The 21,797-nt window shown below is 45.5% G+C and overlaps 1 protein-coding gene across 5 annotated transcripts; it reads right to left on the bottom strand.

Annotated features, from left to right (window-relative positions):
• Positions 1-953: 953 nt before the first annotated feature.
• Positions 954-18,255, bottom strand: PSMB10 (proteasome 20S subunit beta 10). 5 transcript variants are annotated; one of them, XR_013484523.1, is made up of 9 exons: positions 17,926-18,231; positions 17,498-17,585; positions 17,256-17,353; positions 16,800-16,940; positions 16,496-16,611; positions 15,642-15,700; positions 13,913-14,064; positions 10,474-10,555; positions 954-1,816 (listed from the first exon to the last, which is right to left on the bottom strand). XR_013484523.1 is itself a non-coding variant. In XM_078149415.1 (8 exons), exons 1-8 carry the CDS (start codon positions 17,979-17,981, stop codon positions 10,543-10,545), a joined length of 723 nt encoding a protein of 240 aa, XP_078005541.1. In that variant the 5' UTR covers positions 17,982-18,231; the 3' UTR covers positions 954-10,542. The 5 variants fall into 5 exon arrangements, 4 of the variants coding, with proteins under 4 accessions (XP_078005541.1, XP_078005542.1, XP_020844964.1 ...); XM_078149415.1 differs by having other exon boundaries at positions 954-10,555; XM_078149416.1 differs by having other exon boundaries at positions 954-10,559; positions 17,926-18,230.
• Between the last annotated feature and the right edge of the window lie 3,542 nt (positions 18,256-21,797).

The following is a 21,797-nucleotide window of genomic DNA, read 5'->3' as shown; positions in this document are numbered from 1 at the left end:
TCACCCATCCCTCTCCAAGGAAAATTTTGATTTTTTTCCTGGAGGTGAGCAGGAGAAAGGTCACAAGGCTATCTACTCTTCTCTTCAGAGAAAGAAGGGTACCAGATTAGATGTATGTCTATCAGTTCCACTAAATGTTGCTGGGCAGGGGTCATTTTTTATATTCAAGCTACTTTCCTCAGTATCCTTTAAAGGGGAGAATTTGGAACCCAAAATTTTAAAAAATGAATGTTAAAAATAAATAAGTAGTCCTGTAACCAAAAGAAAAGAAATTTCCCAAAAAAAAAAGATATTTAAAAAATATCCTTTAAAGGGAAAGGATAACCCCAAACTTATATCTATGGGCTTGATTCCTTTCCTCCAAATACTAGTTACACAAACGATCATCACAAATAGTGAATAGAGAATAAACCCATTTATCCTGACAACAAATTAGAATTCTCCACTTCTATCTGAAAGACGGAATAAATGTACTCTCCACTGAGAGTGAGATATCTCAGCTCAACCAAGAACGAGGTCCTGATCACAGAAACTCCCCAAAGTCTCTATGGAGGTAGACTAGAAACTGAGGACATACTGAGGAACCAGCTTTCCTCCACATCTCTGCCTTTTATACATATCTCTACATCTCTCTCTTTCCCCAGAGTAAGTCCTAAAAAGAGTCTGGAACCACATGTGTGAGTGTCTCTCTTTCAAAATAGGAATGAAGAAGAACATCTGTCCTCTCCAAAGCTCTTGGATCAATTCTGCCTCTCACACAGGCACACCATGAATAATCATTCCCTCTACCAATACAGAATCACACCTAAACAGTGGCCCACAAAATGCCGCCATTTAAAACCTTGTTTACAGTACGTTTTGTTTCCCACTGCATCCAGCCAAACTATTGATCAGGAAGGAAGAACATTGACTTCTACTCAAGTAGGAAAAAAAGGAACAGGTGAAGATTTAGGTGACAGGAAAATTGAGGATTTAAGCATAGGTGAAAAAACACTGGATTTGGAGTTAGAATTACATGGGTTCAAAGCATGGCCCTTAAGATGAGAAATGAGAAGACAGCTCCATCCCACTCCTTTGAAGAGACAGGAAATCCATGGGTGTGGTGTTGCATGTTTTCAGACTCTTTTGATGTATTGGTTTTGTAAAGGTTTAGTTTTTTTCTATTTTTCCTCTTTCTTCCTTTTTTCTTCCTTTCTTTTCTTCTTTCCTTCCTTCTTTCTTTCTTTCTTTCTTTCTTTCTTTCTTTCTTTCTTTCTTTCTTTCTTTCTTTCTTTCTTTCAGTATTTGTTATATTAGCTAGCCCTCTGGGAGGTGAAAGGAGAAACAATACCAGAAGAAATTCTGGTGATATTAAAAACAAAAGATATCCATAAAAATTAATTTAAAAAAAGAAGACAAGATCAAAACTTTTTTCTGCCACTTTTTAGTTGTGCGACCTTGACAAAGTCACTTAACTTTTCTGAGGTTTGGTTTCCTCAACTCTTAAATGTAGGTAATAATAATTATGCCCAGAGTCGAGGAAAAGTTCTTTATAAACCTTAAGATATTGTAGAATCTACCTTCCTCCTCCACCCCGCACTCAGAGCTGATGCGCCAAAGATTTAGGTGACCCGTTGTGCGTGGCAGAGATGGAGGGCTTTAAGCCAATCACCAAATGATGCTCATCATCTCTATAGCCTGCTTTTATTGGAATTTAGAGGTATACCTCCCTATGTCTCCCAAGTGTGTATCCTGGAGACACCTCCGTATTTCAAGGATCTGTGATTTCATCACCATTATAGAATGTAACTCCTCCATGACGCTAGTGATGAACCTCCTGTAGGAGAGAGATCAGGATAAAATGATTTAGCTACAACATATTTAAGGGTGTGAGACTTGGAGGTAAAGGATCTTCCTTAGCTACTGCCCATCTGTTCAGTTGTTGTTTGTCCTTTGTACTCGAAGGGGACGGATGACATCGCAATGTGAAGATCAAGGTACAGTGTGCTTGGTTGTGGCTGATAAGTCTGAAACGAGCTCAGAAGGCTGTCCTACAGAGCGGGCACAAGTATTCCATTTGAACATTTGAGATGGAGATGTCTCTAGATTTGTGCATCTCATGTTTTCTTTGTGCTGCTGCCCTGTGCTCAGTACCTGAATTCTGTCACACACACACACACACACACACACACACACACACACACACACCCCCATCCCACATACCCACCCACTACAGTTCTGCAGTGGGTGGGATGGTTGAGGGTAGGGGAAATCCCTCCAGAGAGGCTCCCACCCACACTCCGTTCTCTCCCCTACATGCCCACTTACCACAGTTCTGTGGCATGGTTGGGGAAAAGGTATGGAAAGGTTTTTCAGTTGGAAGGAGAGAAGGCAGGTTTTATGTGATGAGATATAAGATATATAATCCTCTGGGATGGATGCCTCAGGTCATATGAAGAGGGAAGAAATTGTAAGGTATTCACAAATATGATTTGGAACTGAGATAGACCTTAGATATCGTAGGATCATAAGTTTAAATCTTAGAGATCATTGGGTCCAACTGCCTCATCTGATATGTAGCAAGGGGTAATTAGGCTGGACCAAGGCATCTTCCATGCTTTTGGATATCCTGCTGAGGGACATGCACCATCTTGCTGCGCTGTTATAGACTGGTCCCCTGGGCCTAGGGCCATACCAAAGATCATTGGTGATTTCCAAGTATTGACTGGTTTTTTTTTTTTTTAGGCAATTGGAGTTAAGTGACTTGCCCAGGGTCACACAGCTAGTAAGTGTCAAGTGTTTGGTCTGAGTCAGATTTGAACTCAGGTCCTCCTGACTTTAGGGCTGGTGCTCTATCCACTGTACCACCTAGCTGCCCCGACTTCTAAGTATTGAGAGAAGCCAACCCCACCCCAGTCTATAAGAAGAACAAGGAGAAACAGTTAAGGCCTCTTTTAGTATTCTTTTCCAGTGTTTTCTCTTCTTTGGATTTCCAGAAAGGAGGAGGGGATTTCTTTACCCTTTTCTCCAGTTTGGCTGATTCAAAGATAGGGGTCTGTGCTTATGTGAATTGGGTTCAGTCCTGAGGGGCCTGACTAGGGTCAGGTTTATCTCTCTCTGGGTACGTCCCTTGCCTGGAGCAGTTCCAGGAAAATTGCTAAAATGAAGGTTGGCTGACATGGCAAGAAATGAAAATGACAAATGCTGGAGGGGATGTGGAAGAGTAGGGACATTAATGCATCGTTGGTAGAGTACTGAACTGGTCCAACGATTCTGGAGAACATTTGGAACTATTGCCAAAGCAAAAAGAAAAGGATCCATATGTATAAAAATATTTGTAATAGCTCTTTTTCTGGTGGCAAAGACTTAGAGATTGAGGGGATGCCCAGCAATTGGGGAACGACTGAACAAGTTGTGGTATATGATTATGATCATACTTTGGTGCTGTAAGAAATGGTAAGAAGGGTAGTTTCAGAAAAACCTGGGAAGGCTTATGTGAACTGATGCAAAGTGAGATAAACAGAATCAGGAGATCTGTGTAGGCAGTAACAGCAATAGTGTAACAATGATCACCTGTGGAAGACTTAGCTACTCTGATCAAGACAGTTACGCAAGACAATTCCAAATAATGAAATCATGATGAAAAATGCTATCCACCTCCAGACAGAGAACTGATGGAGTCTGTGCAGATTGGAGCATATTTTCCCCACTTTATTTTTCTTTTATTTTCTTTAGCAACATGACTAATATGGAAATATGTTTTGTATGACTTCACAGGTATAATAGATATTATATTGCTTGCCTTATATATAGGTGGGGGAGGGGCTGGAGGGAGTGAGAATTTGGAACTGAAAATTTTAAAATGAATAATAAAAAAATTAAGTGTACATATGGCTTATGTCTAGAGTCTTCCCCAATTGGTGGTAATAGGGTCCCTTCTAGAACAACCACTGATCTTCTCTACCAAAGAAACTGTGTAAGATGCAAAAGGACTGTTTGCTGATATCACACACCAGATCTGGGCACTGGTCACAGCCTCCTTCTGAAACTCTTGTCTAGGTAAACAGGAGCACACAGCAAGGTGAGAAACAAAACATCTCCTAAATGCTCTGTGCAGCCCCCCAGAAGGGATGACCAGCCTGGTGGAAGGTGAAGGGGTATTTGACAGCCAAGCCCCACTGTAAGCGTAGGCTGAGCGGTGCTGTGGGTTTGATGCAGGCCCCCATGCCCGGATGAACGAGGAAGACAGTGACCTTGCAGAGGACAAAGAAAAGCAAAGTAAGAAGGGTTAGGGAGTCAGCTACAGCCAGGTTCTGGTGGTACCAACCATTCAGTCCTTTCAGCTTTGGGTCACTACAGGAGCAAGGTGCCAAGGCTCCCCTGTGGTGGACCACAGCCATTTGGGGCATGCTGCATGGGATGGCCCTTTTAGGACAATTCAGCCTGTTCCTCACTTAGATGATATGAATTTTTTTTTTTACTAAAAAGGAGGACGGACCTGGGAGAAGTTGGTTTTCTCCTTTTTAGTAATTCTTTCCCCATCCTGGACACAGAGAAGTCTAGGCCCTTCCCTTTCCCTTCCCCTCTCACTGACCTAGTTCCTCAGGCCCAACATAGGTGAGTGGCAGAAATGAGTCTGTTAACATAATTCCTAACAAGTTTGTTAATAGGCAGTAATGCCTCAAAGTCTTGCCAGCCCGTTCCAGGATTAAAAAAAAGATAGATTTTAAAAGCCTTAACCAGGGGCAGCTAGGTGGCGCAGTAGATAGAGCATTGGCCTTGGAGTCAGGAGGACCTGAGTTCAAATCCAACCTCAGACACTTGACACCTACTGGCTGTGTGACCCTGGGAAGTCACTTAACCTTGATTACCTCACCAAAAAATAAAATAAAATAAAAGCCTTTACCCAGAAGAGCTGGGGTTAATGGTGGATAATACAAGCAGGCTACAGGAAGGTGGAGGAGATCTTCAGGGGTCAGGTTGTGGGTGGGTTTAACCTCTTTCTCCCTCCAGGTCAGGACATTTACACCCATCCTCTTAGATCTGGAGAGAGGACCAGTGCTGACCCATGGAGGGCAGTTAGCCCAGGGTCAGAGGGCCTCTCGCTGTTGTTTGTGTGTAGCTACCATGCCTGGGGAAGGGCCAGCTACTCGAAGTTTCGAGGTGTGCCTCTGGCTGCGAGGGCCTGTCAGTTTTAGAGTTGGTTCTGTTCCCGAGTCTGACGTTGGGGAGGCCTCCAAGGACTGTCTGCCTTTTGCGGGAGAAGCAGGAAAAGGGTGGAGAGCCAACTCTTTGAACTGTTTCCAGGTTACTAGAATGGGAGGTGGGCAGAGGTCAGGGACATGATTTTCCTTCCAAATAAGATCAGGTGCATGACTTAAGGTGAATTCAGAAATTTGGAGAATTAACAGTTTTAGAAACAAATGAAGGACTCATATTCCCCCCTTGTGTAAAGGAGCTTATACTTTTTTGCCCCTGAGAATATGCAGAAATCCCTCCATCACATCTGACTGGTGCTGGCCATTGGGTGGCTGAAGGACCAGCTGCAACCCTGCGGGTCTTTGACAAGCACACTGGCTAGCCGCTGGAGTCAGTCAAGACAGGAGGAGCGGGGCTGTCTAAGGGCCTTTCTCTGGCAGTCAGGAAGGGAGCCAACTTTGGAGGAAGAACTGAGGCTTTTCATCTTTTCCTTCCAGTCTCTTCTGGAATCCATCAGGGCGGAGTGTGTGGGGATGGGGTGGGATTTCTCTCCTCCCCTCCCCATTCCTGCAGGGCAGCCTCCCCAAGATTTCTGCTCTGTACCCATCAGAGAACAGGCCCAGAGTCCACTGGAGTGGCATGCTCAAGAGGGATGCCGTGTCCAAGGGGAGTAGCGCTAGACACACACACACACACACACACACATGCACGCACACACACATGCACCCCCCCCCCAAAAGAAAAGACATAGCGGCCCTGGAATATGAAATGTGTGAGTTGCCTTGGCCATATGTGTTTGTCTACCAGTGTATTCTGTGTGTGTGCTCACCCTCTCCCACTCACACTGTGCATGTTTGTGGGAGACTGCACTCCAAGTTTATGTACCCCATGGCAGAAATGTTTCATCACGACTATGCTGTTCCATTTCTGTAAATGCCATTGCTTTGTCAGGCTGGCAATCTGTAAGCATTGATTAAGTGCCTTTTGCGTGCGAGGTACTGTGCTCAGCTCTGGGGTACAGAGAGGCAAAAGGTAGTTCTTTCCCTCAAGGAGCTCAAAGTCTAATGGAGAATACAATAAGCAAAATAAATATGTACCCAAAAACCATATATAGGAAAAATAGGAAATAATTAACAGGGTCAACACACTAGAATTAAGAGGGATTATAGAAGGTGGAATTTTAGTTGGGAAGCCAGGAGGCAGAGGTTATCTTTGAATTAATTGTGTCCTCTGGTCATCTGGTGGTAAAGACATTACTGAGGGCTTGTGCAAAACCCCTGGGAACCTGAAAGTTGGGGTTAGCATCCCTCAGGGGACCCCAGACCCTGTTGGGAGTTAGGAGGTAGCCCTGGGGATAGAGGGTGGGCTACATTTGCATCACTGAAAGTAAAGCAGGGCTCCTTTCATGGTCAGCTGCCTCACAGTTATCCTCACCTCATGGATTTAGAGACAGAAGAATCAGAAGTCATCCAGGGGCAGCTAGGTGGTACAATGGGTAGAATGTGGGGCCTGAAGTCAGTAAGACCTGAGTTCGAATCCAGTCTCAGACACTAGCTGTGTGACCCTGGGCAAGTCACTGAACCTCTGTGTGCCTCAGTTTCCTCTCCCATAAAATGGGAATAATAATAGCACCTCCCTCCCAGGGTTATTGTGAGGATGAAATGAGACAATAATTGTAAAGCGCTTAGCACAGTGTCTGGCACATCATAAATGCTATATAAATGTTAACTCCTACTATGATCTAATCTAATCCCCTCATTTCACAGATGTGGAGTCTGAGGCCTATGCTAAGTGACTTGCCCAGAGTCAAGCAGATTCTCTGACCACAAATAGGCTGAGATTTGTTTGCCGATTCTCAGAAACCCAAAACAAGATATAAGCTTCTTTTTCTTTGGGGGGTGGGGCTAGGCAATGGGGTTAAGTGACTTGCCCAGGGTCACACAGCTAGTAAGTATCATGTGTCTGAGGCTGGATTTGAACTCAGGTCCTCCCGACTCCGGGGCTGGAGCTCTATCCATTGCACCACCTAGCTGCCTCTCCTTTCTCTAATTCTGAAGCCCATTTGTGATAATTGCTGAAGTTTGGGCCCTGAAAACAGTGACAAGGCTGCCTCCACCTCCTGGGGCTGCTCTGGGGTCAGTGCTTTTGAACTGAGGTGGGAGGTGGATAGAGGAAGAGGGAGAAAGATGCCCTCATAGCAGATTTTAGGGCAAAGTTCTATTTCCAGAGAACAAAGCAGGAGGTGTACCAGGTAAGGCTGGTGTACATGGGGATCCCTGTGAAGGGCATTCACTGTGAAACCTGAGAAAGTAGCCCTGATTTCACGTTTATCTATTTTTTTCCGACTTCTCTTTGAGGGGTGGAAATAGTTACACTTAGTGGAATTATATCCATAAATCAGCGGCAGGGATAGGGTGGGGCAGGAAGTAACAGGAGGTGTTTAAATTGGTGCATTTAGGGTAAAGCTCATAATTTCAAAGGATTTTAAGGTTTGTCTCACTTGCCAGTGATGTGATACCTCTCCTCATTTGCATCAACTCACTGGGATCCTTAAACTGTTTTTTTGTTTTTTGCTAGGCAGGGGTTAAGTGACTTGCCCAGGGTCACACAGCTAGTAAGTGTCAAGTATCTGAGGTCACATTTGAACTCAGGTCCTCCTTATTCCAAGGCCAGAGCTCTATTCACTGCACCATCTAGCCGCCCCTCTTAAACTGTTTTTTAAATATTTGGATAGAATTTCGGTAGAATGAGTTTCCTTTGTTGATCTTATGTATTTTATTTTATGCATTTAAAAATATGATTCTGAGAAGGAATCCATAAGCATCAGCAGGCTGTCATAAGGGTTCAGGACCTAAACAAAAGGTTTTCCCCAGAGTGACAAATAGTAGGCACTTAATAATTGCTTATTGACTGACTGTATACCCAAGTACTTACACACAGAGATTGCTCTCTCAGCAGGAGAAGGGTCACAGTTGGCAATGGAAAGTCCTTACTATCTCATCCATCAAGAGAGTGATAAAGCCACAGGTAATCTTTCTCTCCTTGCCCCATCTTCTGTGAGTTCCATTTGGGGTTTCCCCTGGGATGAGTTTACCTTTCTCTGACTGTGGGTGGATGGTGTCTGGATTCTATGACTGTGTGTGTAAAGTGTTTGTGGTATCCTCAGATTACAAAGTGGGATCCTGGAAAACTCACATCCCTGAGGACATCAGAACCATGTCTTGGCACCCAGAATCTGGGAAAGTAGGTAGAGTCTATAACCAGACCCAATAATCATTGGATACAGGGTGTGTCCTTCTACTTGGCTCTGTCATTAAGCTAAGACTCAAAGCAGAATGAATGGCAGTGGGGTGTAGGAGGCCCCACAGGAGGCTAGATGGGTCTTGAGACAGGAAAAGAAAGGCAGTCTTTGCTTGCAGCTTGGCTAGACAGGTTATACTCAAGGGAGGTGTGGTGCTTCTAAGGTCTCTCAGGAGCATAGGTGTACTGCTTGGTGTATATGCATTGAGATAGTGTAAGCAGCCTAAATCAGCTCATGGGCCACCTTCTTCAAGCCTAAATAGGAAGGTGGTATGTTACTCTATTAATTATTCATCAAGATAATGTAATGTCTGCCAGGTGACGCTGTAATCAAACCACGAGCCAAATGGTCTTTTCACAGTCTCTCTGGCACGTGCCACTGCTCTGCATCTCGACTGTAAAGGTTGGTACTAGTGAGTTTAAAATCTAAAGCTGACCACTCTCTGAATTTACCCAGAGGATGATGTGAAATACTACTCAACGCTATTAAAAATGATAAATGTATGGCTCTACCCTCACCCAACATCAGGAATTTCTTTTCTCTGTCCTAAGACCCAGGGAGTCAACATACTGTGGTCATGCAGTATGTTAAACAGAGCAAAAGTGATATACATCTGCCCATGGGCAGGCACATTCTCTTGTTGAGGCCAATAATGTCTCAGGCTATAGCAGCCTACAGCCAGCACCACTGTATCTCCAAAGACAGCTGCTGCGTATCTCACAGTGACAGCAAGCCCTATACCAATATCACTCATCAGGAACCACAATTCCTTATGTGGCAAGCAGGATGTCTCTGTCAAAAAAGAAGGAAGGTTCTAAGGTCCACTTCCTAGTGACTCATAATTTTGTTTCTCTTTATATGAACATGCAGTAGACCCACCTTGGCTCCCTTGGCTCATAGAGATGAAACTCATTGCAAAAATATCTCCTAACTAGGCAATTGTATCAGTAAGAGGAATCAGAGGCATCTGTGGTCCCACGCTCCTCATTTGGCAGATGAGACTCAGAGGCATGAGGTAACTTGTCCAGAGTCACAAAAGAAGTAAATAATAGATGGGGATGGGATCTGGAGCTGTGATTTCATTTGTCTGGGGAACTCCTGGTGAAGAAACTCTTCCAAAGCAAATCGGCACCTTCCCCGAAATGGATAGTTTTAGAGGGTTGCTAGGATAACTGGGAGGTTAAGTGACGATTGAAGTCACACCATAGCCTCCTTTGAGGCTCATTCCTTCCGAGTTTACCACTCGAGTAAGATTCGGGTAGCTGGCATCTGCAGCCACCTTGGACATTTTTCTTCTTTCCTCACTGAGTTCAGTGCCTGGCTCGCTGTCTTTCTCTTCACCCCAACTCCAGGCCTCAAATTAGGGCTCTTTAATGTACACATTGACATTCAAGCACCCTACCTTTTTAATTCTGTAATCTCTCCGTTTCCATGATCTCCCCGAATCCACTTCAGCTCCCTACGGAGTTGTCACACCCTTGGTCTTACCATCACCCATAGGTGTTCTACTTCCATGTTGGTGAACTCCGGAATTCCTTTCTCTAATCATATCTTGTTTTTTCATTCCATCTTTCCTTCTGCCTTATGATCCCTTACCCTGTTTACTGTGATTGACTTACCAATTCCCCCCTCCCCTCAGTTCTTTCCCGGGCCATTACCCCTGCACTATCTTAAGCTCTTTTCCCTTTCCTATCTCAACCCCTCAGTGAATCAGCTGGACTCTATACTATCCTCTACCCTTGAGTCTCTTGTCCCTTCATTCTACCTGTGATCATCCCTTGCCAAACACAGGTCCAGTATTATTTGTATTATTCCCACTGTCCACTGCCTTTGCTATTATTCACATGCTGCTGAATGGAAATGGAGGAAATCATGGAAGCAAGTGGAGTGGGTTCACTACAGATATATGTTATATTATTTCCACAGGGCATTTTTTTTTTTTGCAACCAGGCAAAGCCTTTATCCCTCACTATTGGATTCATTTTCCCACTTACCACCATGGCTCTTCCAAACCTTTTCATCTCTGTTCAAGTCCTCCTTGGCACCACCCTTTCAGCTGAGAGTTAGGTCTCAGACCTAACTGAAAAAATGGAAACAACTTGCTGAGAGCTGCCTCCCTCTCCTGTTCCTCATTTCAAAACAGAATTTATTATCTCTCTCCCCAAATCCTCCCCTTTTCCCAACTTCTGTGTTACTGCTGAGAGCGACACCATCCTCCCAGTCACCCAGCCTGGCAACCTTAGCTCCTCACCCACAGCCACCCCGTGTATCAAGTCTGTGGCCAAGTGTTGTTTCTACCTTCTTGGTACCCTCCGCTTCTCTCCCATTACAGAGTCTCTGCCCTGGTGCAGGCCCTCATTATCTCATGCCTGGACTATTGAAATAGCCTGGGTTGGTCTCCCTGCCTCAAATCTCTCTCCATGAGAATCTATCTTCCATTCAGCTGTCAAAATGATTTCCCTACTGACCGTGTTGCCCAGTGGGGTGTCACTAACCTCCAAGATGACATATAAAGCCCTCTGTTTAGCATTCAAAGCCCTTCACAGCCTGCCCCTTTCCTACCTTTCCAGTCATCTTGCTCTTGCTGCTTTTTAAATATGATACTTCATCTCCCTGAATTTGAGAAAAACACCTCATCTATGTTTTCCCCTGGCTCTTCTTCATTCGTGAAATACTCTCTCCTCACCTCCGCCTTCTCACTTCCTTCAACACCCAGCTCAAATCCTACCTTCTGCAAGAGGACTGTCCTGCTAAGTCCCTGTCATCCGCTGAGATTCCCTTCCATTTGCACTGTATTTATCTTGAATTTATCATTTTTTTTTGCATGCTGTCTCACCCATTAGAGTGTAAGCTCCTTGAGGGCAGGGACCGAGTTTTTGCCTTTCTGTGCATCCTCAGCACTTAGCTCAGTGCCTAGTACATAATAAACCTCCTAATAATGCCTCTTAACTGACTGATAGCCAGGATATGTAAGAGATGGGCTTTAAACTTGGGTCTTTCTTGATTCAAAGTCAACTCTCTATCCACTGCACCATATTGCCTCTCACAAAAGCAGCAAAGCTGAAATGAAGCCTCGGGTCTTTGGACGCCAGATCCAGTGCTCTTTCCACCATAGGACAGAGAGGGCAGCCAGGCCAGGACTAGATGGGGAGAAGCATGAGAGGCAATGGTAAAGCTTGTTTAAGCCCCTAGGTAACTGCAGGATTATGAGTTGGGTCAGGGGAAAAAAGTAGAATGCCTATCATAGAGAAGAGATATGCAGGAAAAAAAGCAGAATGCCTATCAACATTAGTCATGGAAAGGCACATGTAGGGGTATGAAAGCATCTTCAGAGCAGCCTGTATTCTGAGGAGGAATCTGTGTGGTCAAACATAAAGACATTAAGTCTGAGTTGGAAGATCAGCTCCTTTAAGGAGCTTAAAGGTCCACTAATCCAGCTCCCACCTGAGATGAATCCCAGATAGACGGAAGGATAGAGAAGGAGAAAGATGGATGGATAAAAAAACAGATCATTTGTTGTTGTTCAGTCCTTTTTCAGTCATGTCTACTCTTTCTGACCCCATTTAGGGTTTTCTTGGCAAATATACTGGAGAGGTTTGCCATTTCCTTCTCCAGCTCATTTTACAGATGAGGAAAATGAGGCAAACAGGGTTAAGTGACTAGCCCAAGGTCATACAGCTAGGAAGTGTCTGAGGCCAGTTTGGAACTCAGGAAGCTGAGTCTTCCTGACTCCAGGTCCTGAACTGTACTGCACCACCTAGGTGCCCTAGATTAATTGTTGCTTGCTTACTATGCACCAGGTATTATGCTAAGCTCTGGGAATACAAACACAGCCTGACAGTCCCTGCCCTCAGAAAGCTTCTGTTCTAATCGGGAGAGGACAACATAGAAAGGGGACCTGGAAGGGAGGTTCTCTAAAGCCCAACGCCTCAAGGCCTGGTTCTGGGCAAGAAGGTGAAAGCTCACCTTTCAGAGCCCAAGGTGGTTCCAGGGGCAGAGCCCAAGATTTCTGCGGGCAGGAGGTAGAGGTGATGGTAAAATATAGGCAGCATATTGCAAAGATGCTTTTATAAATAACATGCCTGTCAAGTAGCCACACAACCCTTACTTGAGGACCTCCCCTGATGGGAACCCCGAATGACTCAGGGCAGATTATTCCATGTTGGGGCTGAGGTTTACTGGTATAGAGAGCTCCAGGTAAGGAGAGCCCCTCTACCAATGCTAACCAGCCTGCATGCGTCAGCAGCCGGACTCGGGCCTGGGTCTTCCTGACTTTGAAATGGTTTCCGTTTCCACTGGACCACACACTTTCATTCCATTTTTAGGCAGCTCTAATAGTTGGGAATTTTTTTTTCTTGTTTTAAACCCAGATCTGCCATTCTGATTTTTATCCCTTATTTCTAGTTCTCCCTCTGGGGCCAAGGTAGCAAGACCAGGCCTTCTTTCAGAGCACCTGACAGTACCTGAAGCTCTGAGGATGGCCACCTCCACCCCAACCCTTCTCCAGGCTAGCCATCCCCAATTCCTTCAGCCAGCTCTCTCGTGGCATGTGTATTCCATCCCCTCCCCATCCTGGCTGTGGGCAAACTTCCTAAACTGTGGTACCCAGGACTTGACTCAGTAGTCCAGATTTAGGGTGACCAGGACAGGAGGGCTCCTCAGACTTCCCTCCGCCCCAGGGGAGGAATAGGAGCAGGGCCAGAGGTACACTCAGAAGGCTCTTGTGCTCTGTATTCTCTTCAGCCCTACAACTTTCTATTTGCTCTGTTTCTCAATAATTACTCAGTAAAGCATCTTCTGAAAACCCCAGCATTTATCTGGGTTGAACTAAGAGAGGAAGTCCTAGTGAGAGGGAGGAGCGGAGCTTGGAAGGCTCCTTGGGGTGCTAGCAGCCTTGGGATGCCCACTCTGGGACATAGGGTTTGTTAGAGGAAACTTGGGGGAGCAGGTCCTAGCTACTCCTAGGGCTGTTCCCTGTCCTAGGATACCCCAGTCAATCCATCAATCAACAGGTATGTATTAAGCGCCTACATGTGCCGGGCCATCTCTCTGAGGGGGTGCAGGGTCCAGAAACTCCCAGACTCAGAGCTCATTTCAAAGACTTTTATTGTCCTGGAAGTTTTCTGTGCCTTGTGGGGGACCCCATGACCACTAGGTCTCACTCACTCCACCTCCATTGTCTGTACAGTCTCCTCAATCATCTCCAAGGCCAGAGGTGTCACGGTTTCTTTCATCACTGCTGTAGTACCCTTTGGGTAGTCATACTTGCCCTGCCTGAGAAGTAGGGGTTGGGGCAGTCCATTTATGGTCATGTCCTTCCTGCTGTCTGCATTATGCTTCTCACCCACCCTCCAGACAGTCCTTGACCTCTCCTTTTCCTGGTGTAGTCCCATCCCCACACGCTGTCCCCCTGCCAGGTACCTGGCTCCTCACCTCTTAGAGAGAACAGCTGGAGTGCTCACTGCCCTTTGGATCTTGATGCCAGCTTGGGTGATCACACACACATCCACGTTGCTTCCTGAGCCCAGGTCCTCCAGGATTCCGGCAGTCACTGCCTCCACCACCAGCTGCTGCCCTTCTTCCAGCTGGGGGTCAGTGAGGGGACAGCCAGAGGTGGGAAAGGAGAATTAGGGTGAAGGAGAGTTAGCGGCTCAGTGAGTGTAGAAATAAAGGGAAATGAAGGGATTGAGGGGACATAGAAACAAGAAGGAAGAAGGTAAGTAAGTGGAGGTGATGAGGGGACAGAAGATAGGGAAGGGTGAAGGGACAGAGATGAAGGAAGCGAAGAGGCACTGAATGGACAGAGAGATGAGGGAGACAGAGGGGAAGATGGCAAGGGGGGATAGTGAGGGAACAGAGGGAGATGAAGGGGATGGGGGAAGTGAAGAGGGCATGAATAGAGCAGAAAAAAGTGAGGGGTGTGGCAGCCTTGCATGGTGGCAGTGAGGGGGACAGAGAAGGGGTAAGGAAAGGGATCAGCCATTCTAGCCATCCCAGGCTTACCCCCCCATCCACCCATCCATTCCCCCTTGCATCTCCCACTCTCCTCCTCTGGTCTTTCTCCCTAGGTCTCATTCCCATGTTCTCTTCAGGAAGTTGAGGCAGCTAGTTCTCCATCTCCCTTCCCCCCACCAAGCCTAGCCTCTTAAGGCACTGTGATCTCTCCAGCCCAGCCTACCCCAAGTGTGGACAAACTCCTTTTATTTAATGCGGCTGCCTATCTCATAGAGTTGTCCTGAGGAAAGGGCTTTGCCAATCTCAATGCACTTCTGAGATAAAACCTTTCACCAGAATTTAAAAAAAAAAAAGACCTAGAGTTCTTTCACTAGGAAACCGAGGTCTGACCAAAACAGAACAAAAAGACCCTGAAGGAATGAGCCTGCAGGGCCCAGCGGCTGGATCCCAAGGGAACCAACCCCAGGCTGGGAGAAGAATGTCAGAGCCCCAGTGCCAGATCTTCACTCGACTTTGTCAGGGGTTGGGGGCTCTGTCTGTCCTTGAATGAAGCTGTGTTTCTTCACCTGTTCTGAATTCTCATTGCCAGGCGGCCTTAGGAGCATTCGGTCACAATCTGTCTCTCTACACCTTGTACCCATTGAACCTATCTCTGTCTCTGGGACCAAGCAGATCCTACGGACCCTCCCCCCCCACTCCAAAATCCCCACAGTCCATCTACAGTTTGCCCACTCCCTCCCATCTAATGGGGAACACACATAAGCACCTTCAGATTTGCAAAGTGTTTTACAAGCCTTCTATCTTAGGAGCAGGCTGCTTTCTCTTCCCATTTCAAAGCCATCTTGTGCTTTCCCACAATTCAGCCCCCTAACGCATTCTCATTTCCTGGCCAAGGACGAGTCTACCTCTCAGCTCATTTACATAGCCGGGGAGGTGATGAACTGGGGCCTGAGCTTAGCGCATCCCACCTTCTTCTCACATCCCCCAGGTTCTCAGTCAGGCCCAGGGACTTTTCTTTGATGGGTTTGCAATAAGACAAACGTTCTCCACACCTAGTGCAGATAGCACAGAGCTGCTCCCCATGATAAAGGAAGCTGGTTTCAGTGCAGCTGCAGATGGAGAGGAATGAGAAGATAGGGAGAGCTGAGGAGAGGGGGGAGGATGAGGATAGTGGGCCAGGGGCAGAATGGGGGAAGGGAACTCTCACCGTCATATCTGGTTTGAAGCGATCCTCTAGCACAGAAATGGCCGGTCCCTGTCCAGAGCCTTTTGGAAAGTAAGGGAGGATAGTATTGGTGAGCAGTGATAGATTTTAGGCAACCTCCCTCAGCTTTCTCCCTTGAGGGGTCCTTTCCACAATCACTCAAGACACACTTCCTGTCCTGGTCTGCTGCCACATACATATAGGACTGGGAGGGCTATTTTGGGGGGTGGGGAGTGGGGTAAGGGGGTGGAGTTGGGTAAGTATCCTTAGAGACATTTCTCAGAGGTCTCTAATAATAATAGCTAATATTTATATAGCACTTTAAAGTTTACGAAGTACATATTATCTCACTTGGATCCTCACATTAACCCTGTGAAATAGGGTGCTATTAATAAACCCATTTTATAGATGAGGAAAACAAGTCTGAGTGAGGCTGGGCAAGTAACTTGCCTAGGGTCACACAGCTAGTAAGACAAGGATTCGAACTCAGTTCTTCCTGACTCCAAGCCTAATGATTCTCTATCTGTTGTACCACCCAGCTGCCATGGAAGTTATTACACTGGAGTAGATTTAGAATGAATATAAAGAAACCCTTTCTAACGATTATTGGCATCCTGTCTAAGGAAGCGAAGTGGAAAGGGTGTTAGATTTGAAGTTGGAGGTCCTGGATTTGAATCCTGACTCATCTGTTTACTGCCTATGTGACTGGGTCAATTACCTAAGCTCTCTGAACCTCAGTTTTCTCATTGTGAAATCAGGGTATGGACTAGATGGCCTCTGGATGTTTTCTGAGAGTTTGTGATTCTAGGAGTCTGGGGGTGGGGGAAGGTCTGTCTGATTAGGGGTCAGGGACTCACCCATGGCAGTGAAAAGGAGATGGCTGTAGGAGCCGTGGGGATGCACGCTGTAGAGATGGGGGCCTGTGATATCCACTCCCCCTATAATCAGGGAGGCTCCAATATGGCCCTGGTAGCTGTAGGGAGAAATCTATCATTTCTCCTCCCCACGCCCAGGTTCCCCCAAACCAGCCCCATTTCCCTCCAGCTCTTGCCTCCCACCCCATTTGTCTTCCAGTCCTCATCCCAAGGATTCACTCTGTCTGCCTCCTTCCCAGATCTCCCAAATCTCTTCTTAATGTCCCCTCCCCAGCTCCCACAGCACCGGAAGAGCATCTGGCGAAGCATTCGTGAGACGGTGGCCACCCGTGGCTTCCGGCCGGTGGACAAAGCATGTAGCTCCATGTTGGACGCCATTAATTGTGTGGTCATCTCTGCATCCGCTGCCACCCCTGCCCCACAGCAGCTGAAGGGAGAGTTGGTATTAGAGCAAGGGGAGAGGGTCAAGCTAGCCTAGGAGTGAAGCCTGGAGCAAAAGGCCAGCTAATACTCATTATGAAAAGAACATTGAGTTTGGAGCCAGAGGGCTTGTTTTTTGAATCTCAGCTCTGCCAATAGCTCATTTCCTCCCCTGTGGACTCAGTTTCCTCATTTGTTAAATAAGAGAGTTGGCTGAGATCACTTTTGATGGCCCCCTCCAACTCTAATTCCTATGTACTGAAGTCTGAGGATGAATAGGGGAGATGTTGGGCAGGGAGGTGAGATAGGAAAGGTGGCTCACTAGATATTGGGAGCGATGAAGTGGATTTTTTCACAGTTTTTGTTAGCCACAACTGAATCATTGGTGGCCCGGGTGTCTGCCCCAAGGATGACTCCCCCCTAGAAGAGAGGTCAGGGTTTAGTTCCAGCACTCAATACCCTACTAGCACCATCTCTACACTTCCCCCCCCAAAATCAATTCCCCTCACCCTCCCCAGCTGAACTGTCCCTCTCATTCCCATCCCATCTCCCATCCCCCCTCACCTCAAACACAAGGCCAGCGATGGTGGTACCAGTTTTTCGGGCATGGGGGACACGAAGTCCCTTTAGGGAAGACTCTAGAAATGCATTTCTGGGGTGTGGGAAAAGGAAGAGAAGGCCTTCTGGAGCCAGGAACCACACTAGAGGAGTCTTCCCAGTTCCTTGAACATATAGCCTTTCTATCCAACATAGGATTATTTTTAGTTTTCCCTCCCTCCCTCTCCAGGACCTGCTATCTAAGAATGGCATCACCCCCTCAAGAATTCCCCCATCCCCTCCCCCACCTAGCCAGTTTCACTTTTCTTTCCCATTCCCAGAAATTCAAAGCAAAGTACCCAGAGTCTTCAGAGAGGGGGGGATCAGGGACAAGGCAATTCCCTCCCTCCCCAGTCCTGGACCAGGCCCCCAGTCTCAGCCTGGCGTTCTCTTACCTCTGGCAGTTTTCGAAGGAGAAGCCCCCCTGAGGCTCCCGGGCTGAGTGCAGCATGGTTTGAGCTGGGTGGAGGTGAGGCTGCTCCAGGCTCAGCAAGGGTGACCAAGAGGAGGCTGGAAAGGTTGGGGAGGTCAGGAAGGGGCAAGAAGGAGGTGCCGGGGTAGGGGTTCCTGCAGGACAGTGAGGGGACTGTGCACGACCTGTTTGGACACTTCCTTTTCTTGTAACTTCAGCTTTCACTTTCACCTTGGCTACCGAAAGAGGAGTGGCTGGGGTGTTGGTGAGGGGTGGAGGAAGGTGGGGAGTAGGGAGGCTGCCTGAGCTCTTTTCTGGAGCATCCTCCCATTCCCACCCTGTCCCTTCCCCCACATCCCATCCCAGCTTAGGGCCCCCATCCCTAGTGCAGAAGCATCAAACACAGGAGCTCCCTGCTTCCTATTTACTTCTGCTACCAGTACTGAGGGCTTTGCAGGGGTGGAACAGGGGTGGAGTGGGGTGGTGTGGAAGAGGGTCCGTCCAGGGATTGGTGACCCTGGGAGGGTAGCTCCTCATCAGTCATGCTAATGACCACAGGGTGGCCTTGGTTAAGTAATTTTGCCTCTCTTTGACATAGTTTCCTGATATGAAAATGAAAGGGTTGAAATTGATCTCTGAGGTCACTTCCACCTCAGGCATTCTAAGATCCTTATTCTGTTCAAATGTTCCATCCCCTTCCCCTTTCTTGCCCTCTTCACAATCAAGCATAGATGTTGGTCTTAAGTACAATAAAGTTGCATCCAGGAGTTAGGATGGAAACAGTATACATTCCCTCAGCGACAGAAAACATAGTGACTAGCTGGTTACATCCCACTCAGGAGACACATCACTGGGAGATCAATTAGCTTCAGATTATTCAAACCGAAATACCTCATCCAGATCCATCCTGGTAATAATCATGATAAGTATATATGTAATATATGTGTATATGTGTGTAATTAATGTATGTATATGTATATATGTAATACACACACACATATATAGAATACTTTAAGGTTCGCAAGGGGAGGTAGATGCTATCATTTCTATTTCACAGGGGAGGAAACTGAGGCAGGCAGAAGTTAAGTGACTTGCTTCGGGTCATACAGCTAGTATCTGAGGGAACATTTGAACTCAGGTCTTCCTGAAGCCAAGTCCAATGCCTATCCATTGTGACACCTGGCTGTCTCTGGTGGGAAAAATGTTCTGTGTCATCAAACCACTTGAGAGAATAAAAAAAAATCTCTAAGGAAAAGTGACCTACCCCTCTCCCCATCCCTCTCTTTCTCCCTTTTCTCACTCCCCATTTCTGTCTTTCCCCCCCTTCTCCCTTTGTCTTTTTCTCTCCCTCTCATCTTCACTCTCTCTTTATTAATGGCTTTCCCTCCACCACTATAAACTTCTCAGATCTGCACTAGCCTGAGAAAAAAAAAACAAAACCTTTAATTAGCTTTGTTATCCCCTCAAACCGTTAGCCTGTCTCTCATCCACCTGTCTCAGCTAACTCCTAGGAAAAATTATCTGTACTTGTCGCCTTTACTACTTTACCCCTTTGCTGTCTGGCTTCCTGTGGCACCAGTTAACAGAAACCTCTCTCTCCAAGGTTACCAACACCTTCTTAACTGATAAATCAGACGACCTTTGCTTATTCTGTTTTAAAAGAACCATTACCTTTGTGACATCCCCACCCTAAGTAAGCTCATGTGGCTTCCTGAAGGATGACACATGGCGCGACATACGTTACAGAGACATGACTTGGCGGGGAAGCTCAGAAGACAGAGTTGGTTTCCAGAGAAGGTGAGATCTCTTAAATGGCTAATGAGAGCCCTTAGAGCTTCAGGCCTGTGAAGAAAACCTCCCACACCCCCAACATGATCACCACTCTGTAATATAGTTTTAAATCTGGTACTGCTAGGCCACCATCTTTCATTTTTTTTTTGGCCTTTTGTTCTTCCTCATGAATTTAGTTATTGTTTTTTCTAGCTCTATACAACAATTCTTTGGGAGTTCAATTGGTGTGGTATTGAATAAATAAATTAATTTAGGTAGAATTGTCATTTTTATTATATTGGCTTGGCCCACCCATGAGCAATGAATATTTCTCCACTTGTTTATATTTGTCTTTATTTGTGTAAAAGATGTTTTGTAATTGTGTTTATTTACAACATTGTCTTGGCAGGTAGACTCTCAAGTATTTTACAATGTCTGTAGTTATTTTAAATGTAATTGTTCTTTCTGTCTCTTCCTGCTGGGTTTTGTTGATAATATATAGACATGCTAATGGTTTACATGGGTTTATTTTATATCCTTCAACCTTGCTAAAGTTGTTCATTGTTTCAACTAGTTTTTTCAGTTGATTCTCTAGGATTCTCTAAGTATAGCATCATATCATCTGCAAAGAGTTATAGTTTTGTTTCCTCATTGCCTATTTTTATTCCTTCAAATTCTTTTCCTTGTTTTATTGCTATAGCTAGCCTTTCATTTTGTTTCATTTTGTTTTGTTTTGTTTTGCTAGGCAATTGGGGTTAAGTGACTTGCCCAGGGTTATACAACTAGTGTCAGGTGTCTGAGGCCAGATTTGAACTCATGTCCTCCTGAATCCAGGGCCGGTGCTCTATCCACTGCATCACCTAGCTGCCCCCATAGCTAGCATTTCTAAGACAATATTGAATAATAGGGGACATCCTTGCCTTACCCCTAATCCTATTGGGAAGACTTCTAGATTATCCCTATTACAGATAATACTTGCTCTTCATTTTAGATAGATACTTCTTATCATTTTGAAAAAGGCTAGATTTAGTCTAATGTAGATCGAAGCATACTATTTTCTTTCTCTCTTTTTTTTATTTCTTCTTTCTTGTGGTTCTCCCATTCATTCTAATTCTTCTTTACAACATGACTAATGTGAAAATATGTTTAATAAGAATGTATATTGGGGCAGCTAGGTGGCGCAGTGGATAAAGCGCCGGCCCTGAAGTCAGGAGGACCTGAGTTCAAATGTGACCTCAGACTAAACACTTGCCACTTACTAGCTGTGTGACCCTGGGCAAGTCACTTAACCCCAATTGCCTAAAAAAAAAAATGTATAGGTAGAGCCTATATCAGATTGCATGCTGTCTTGGGGAGGGGGGAGGGGGAGAAAATTTAAAATTCAAAAGCTTATGGAAGTGAATGTTGAAAACTAAAAATAAATTAATTTAAAAAAAGAAAAAAGAAAAGGCTCCATTTATTCCTATGCTTCCTATTGTTTTTTAAAATAAGAATAGGTATTATATTTTGTCCAAAAAAAGTATAATTATTTTTTAAAATGAAATGAGCAGAACCAAGAAGAACAGTTTACATAGTAACAGCAATAATGTAAAGATAATCAACTGTGAAAGGCTTAGTAACTCTGATCAACTATAATTCCAAAAGTCTCATGATTAAACATGCTATCCACTTCCAGACTGGGAACTGATGGACTCTGAGTGCAGATGGAAACATATGTTCTTTTCCTTCCTTTTTTAAATCTTGGACATAGTTAATGCAAGAATTAGCTTTGCAGGATTATATATATTTGTAATGGATTTTATTTTTCTTGCCTTCTCAATGGATGAGGGAATGGGAAAGAGGAGAGAGAGAGAATTCAGAACTGAAAATAAGATAAAATTGAATTTAAAAATGTGTTTCGAAGTGTCCTAGAAATAAGGCAGGGGTGGAGAGGGAGGCCATGAGCCAGGTACTGAACTCATTTAGAAAGGAGGGAGAATGTCTTGGGGGTTGATAGATAGAGGCTATCAGAATCTTGATTGTATAAAACATTTTGATTGCACAAACTTAAAAAATGAAGAAGTTCCTTGAGTGATGGTGATAGAG

Source organism: Phascolarctos cinereus, unplaced genomic scaffold, assembly GCF_003287225.1.
Source record: "Phascolarctos cinereus isolate Bilbo 61053 unplaced genomic scaffold, phaCin_HiC Scaffold_2;HRSCAF=192, whole genome shotgun sequence".
NCBI classification, from domain to species: domain Eukaryota; kingdom Metazoa; phylum Chordata; class Mammalia; order Diprotodontia; family Phascolarctidae; genus Phascolarctos; species Phascolarctos cinereus.
The sequence above is the reverse complement of the archived record's forward strand: the minus strand, read 5'-3'. Positions and strand labels throughout refer to the sequence as shown.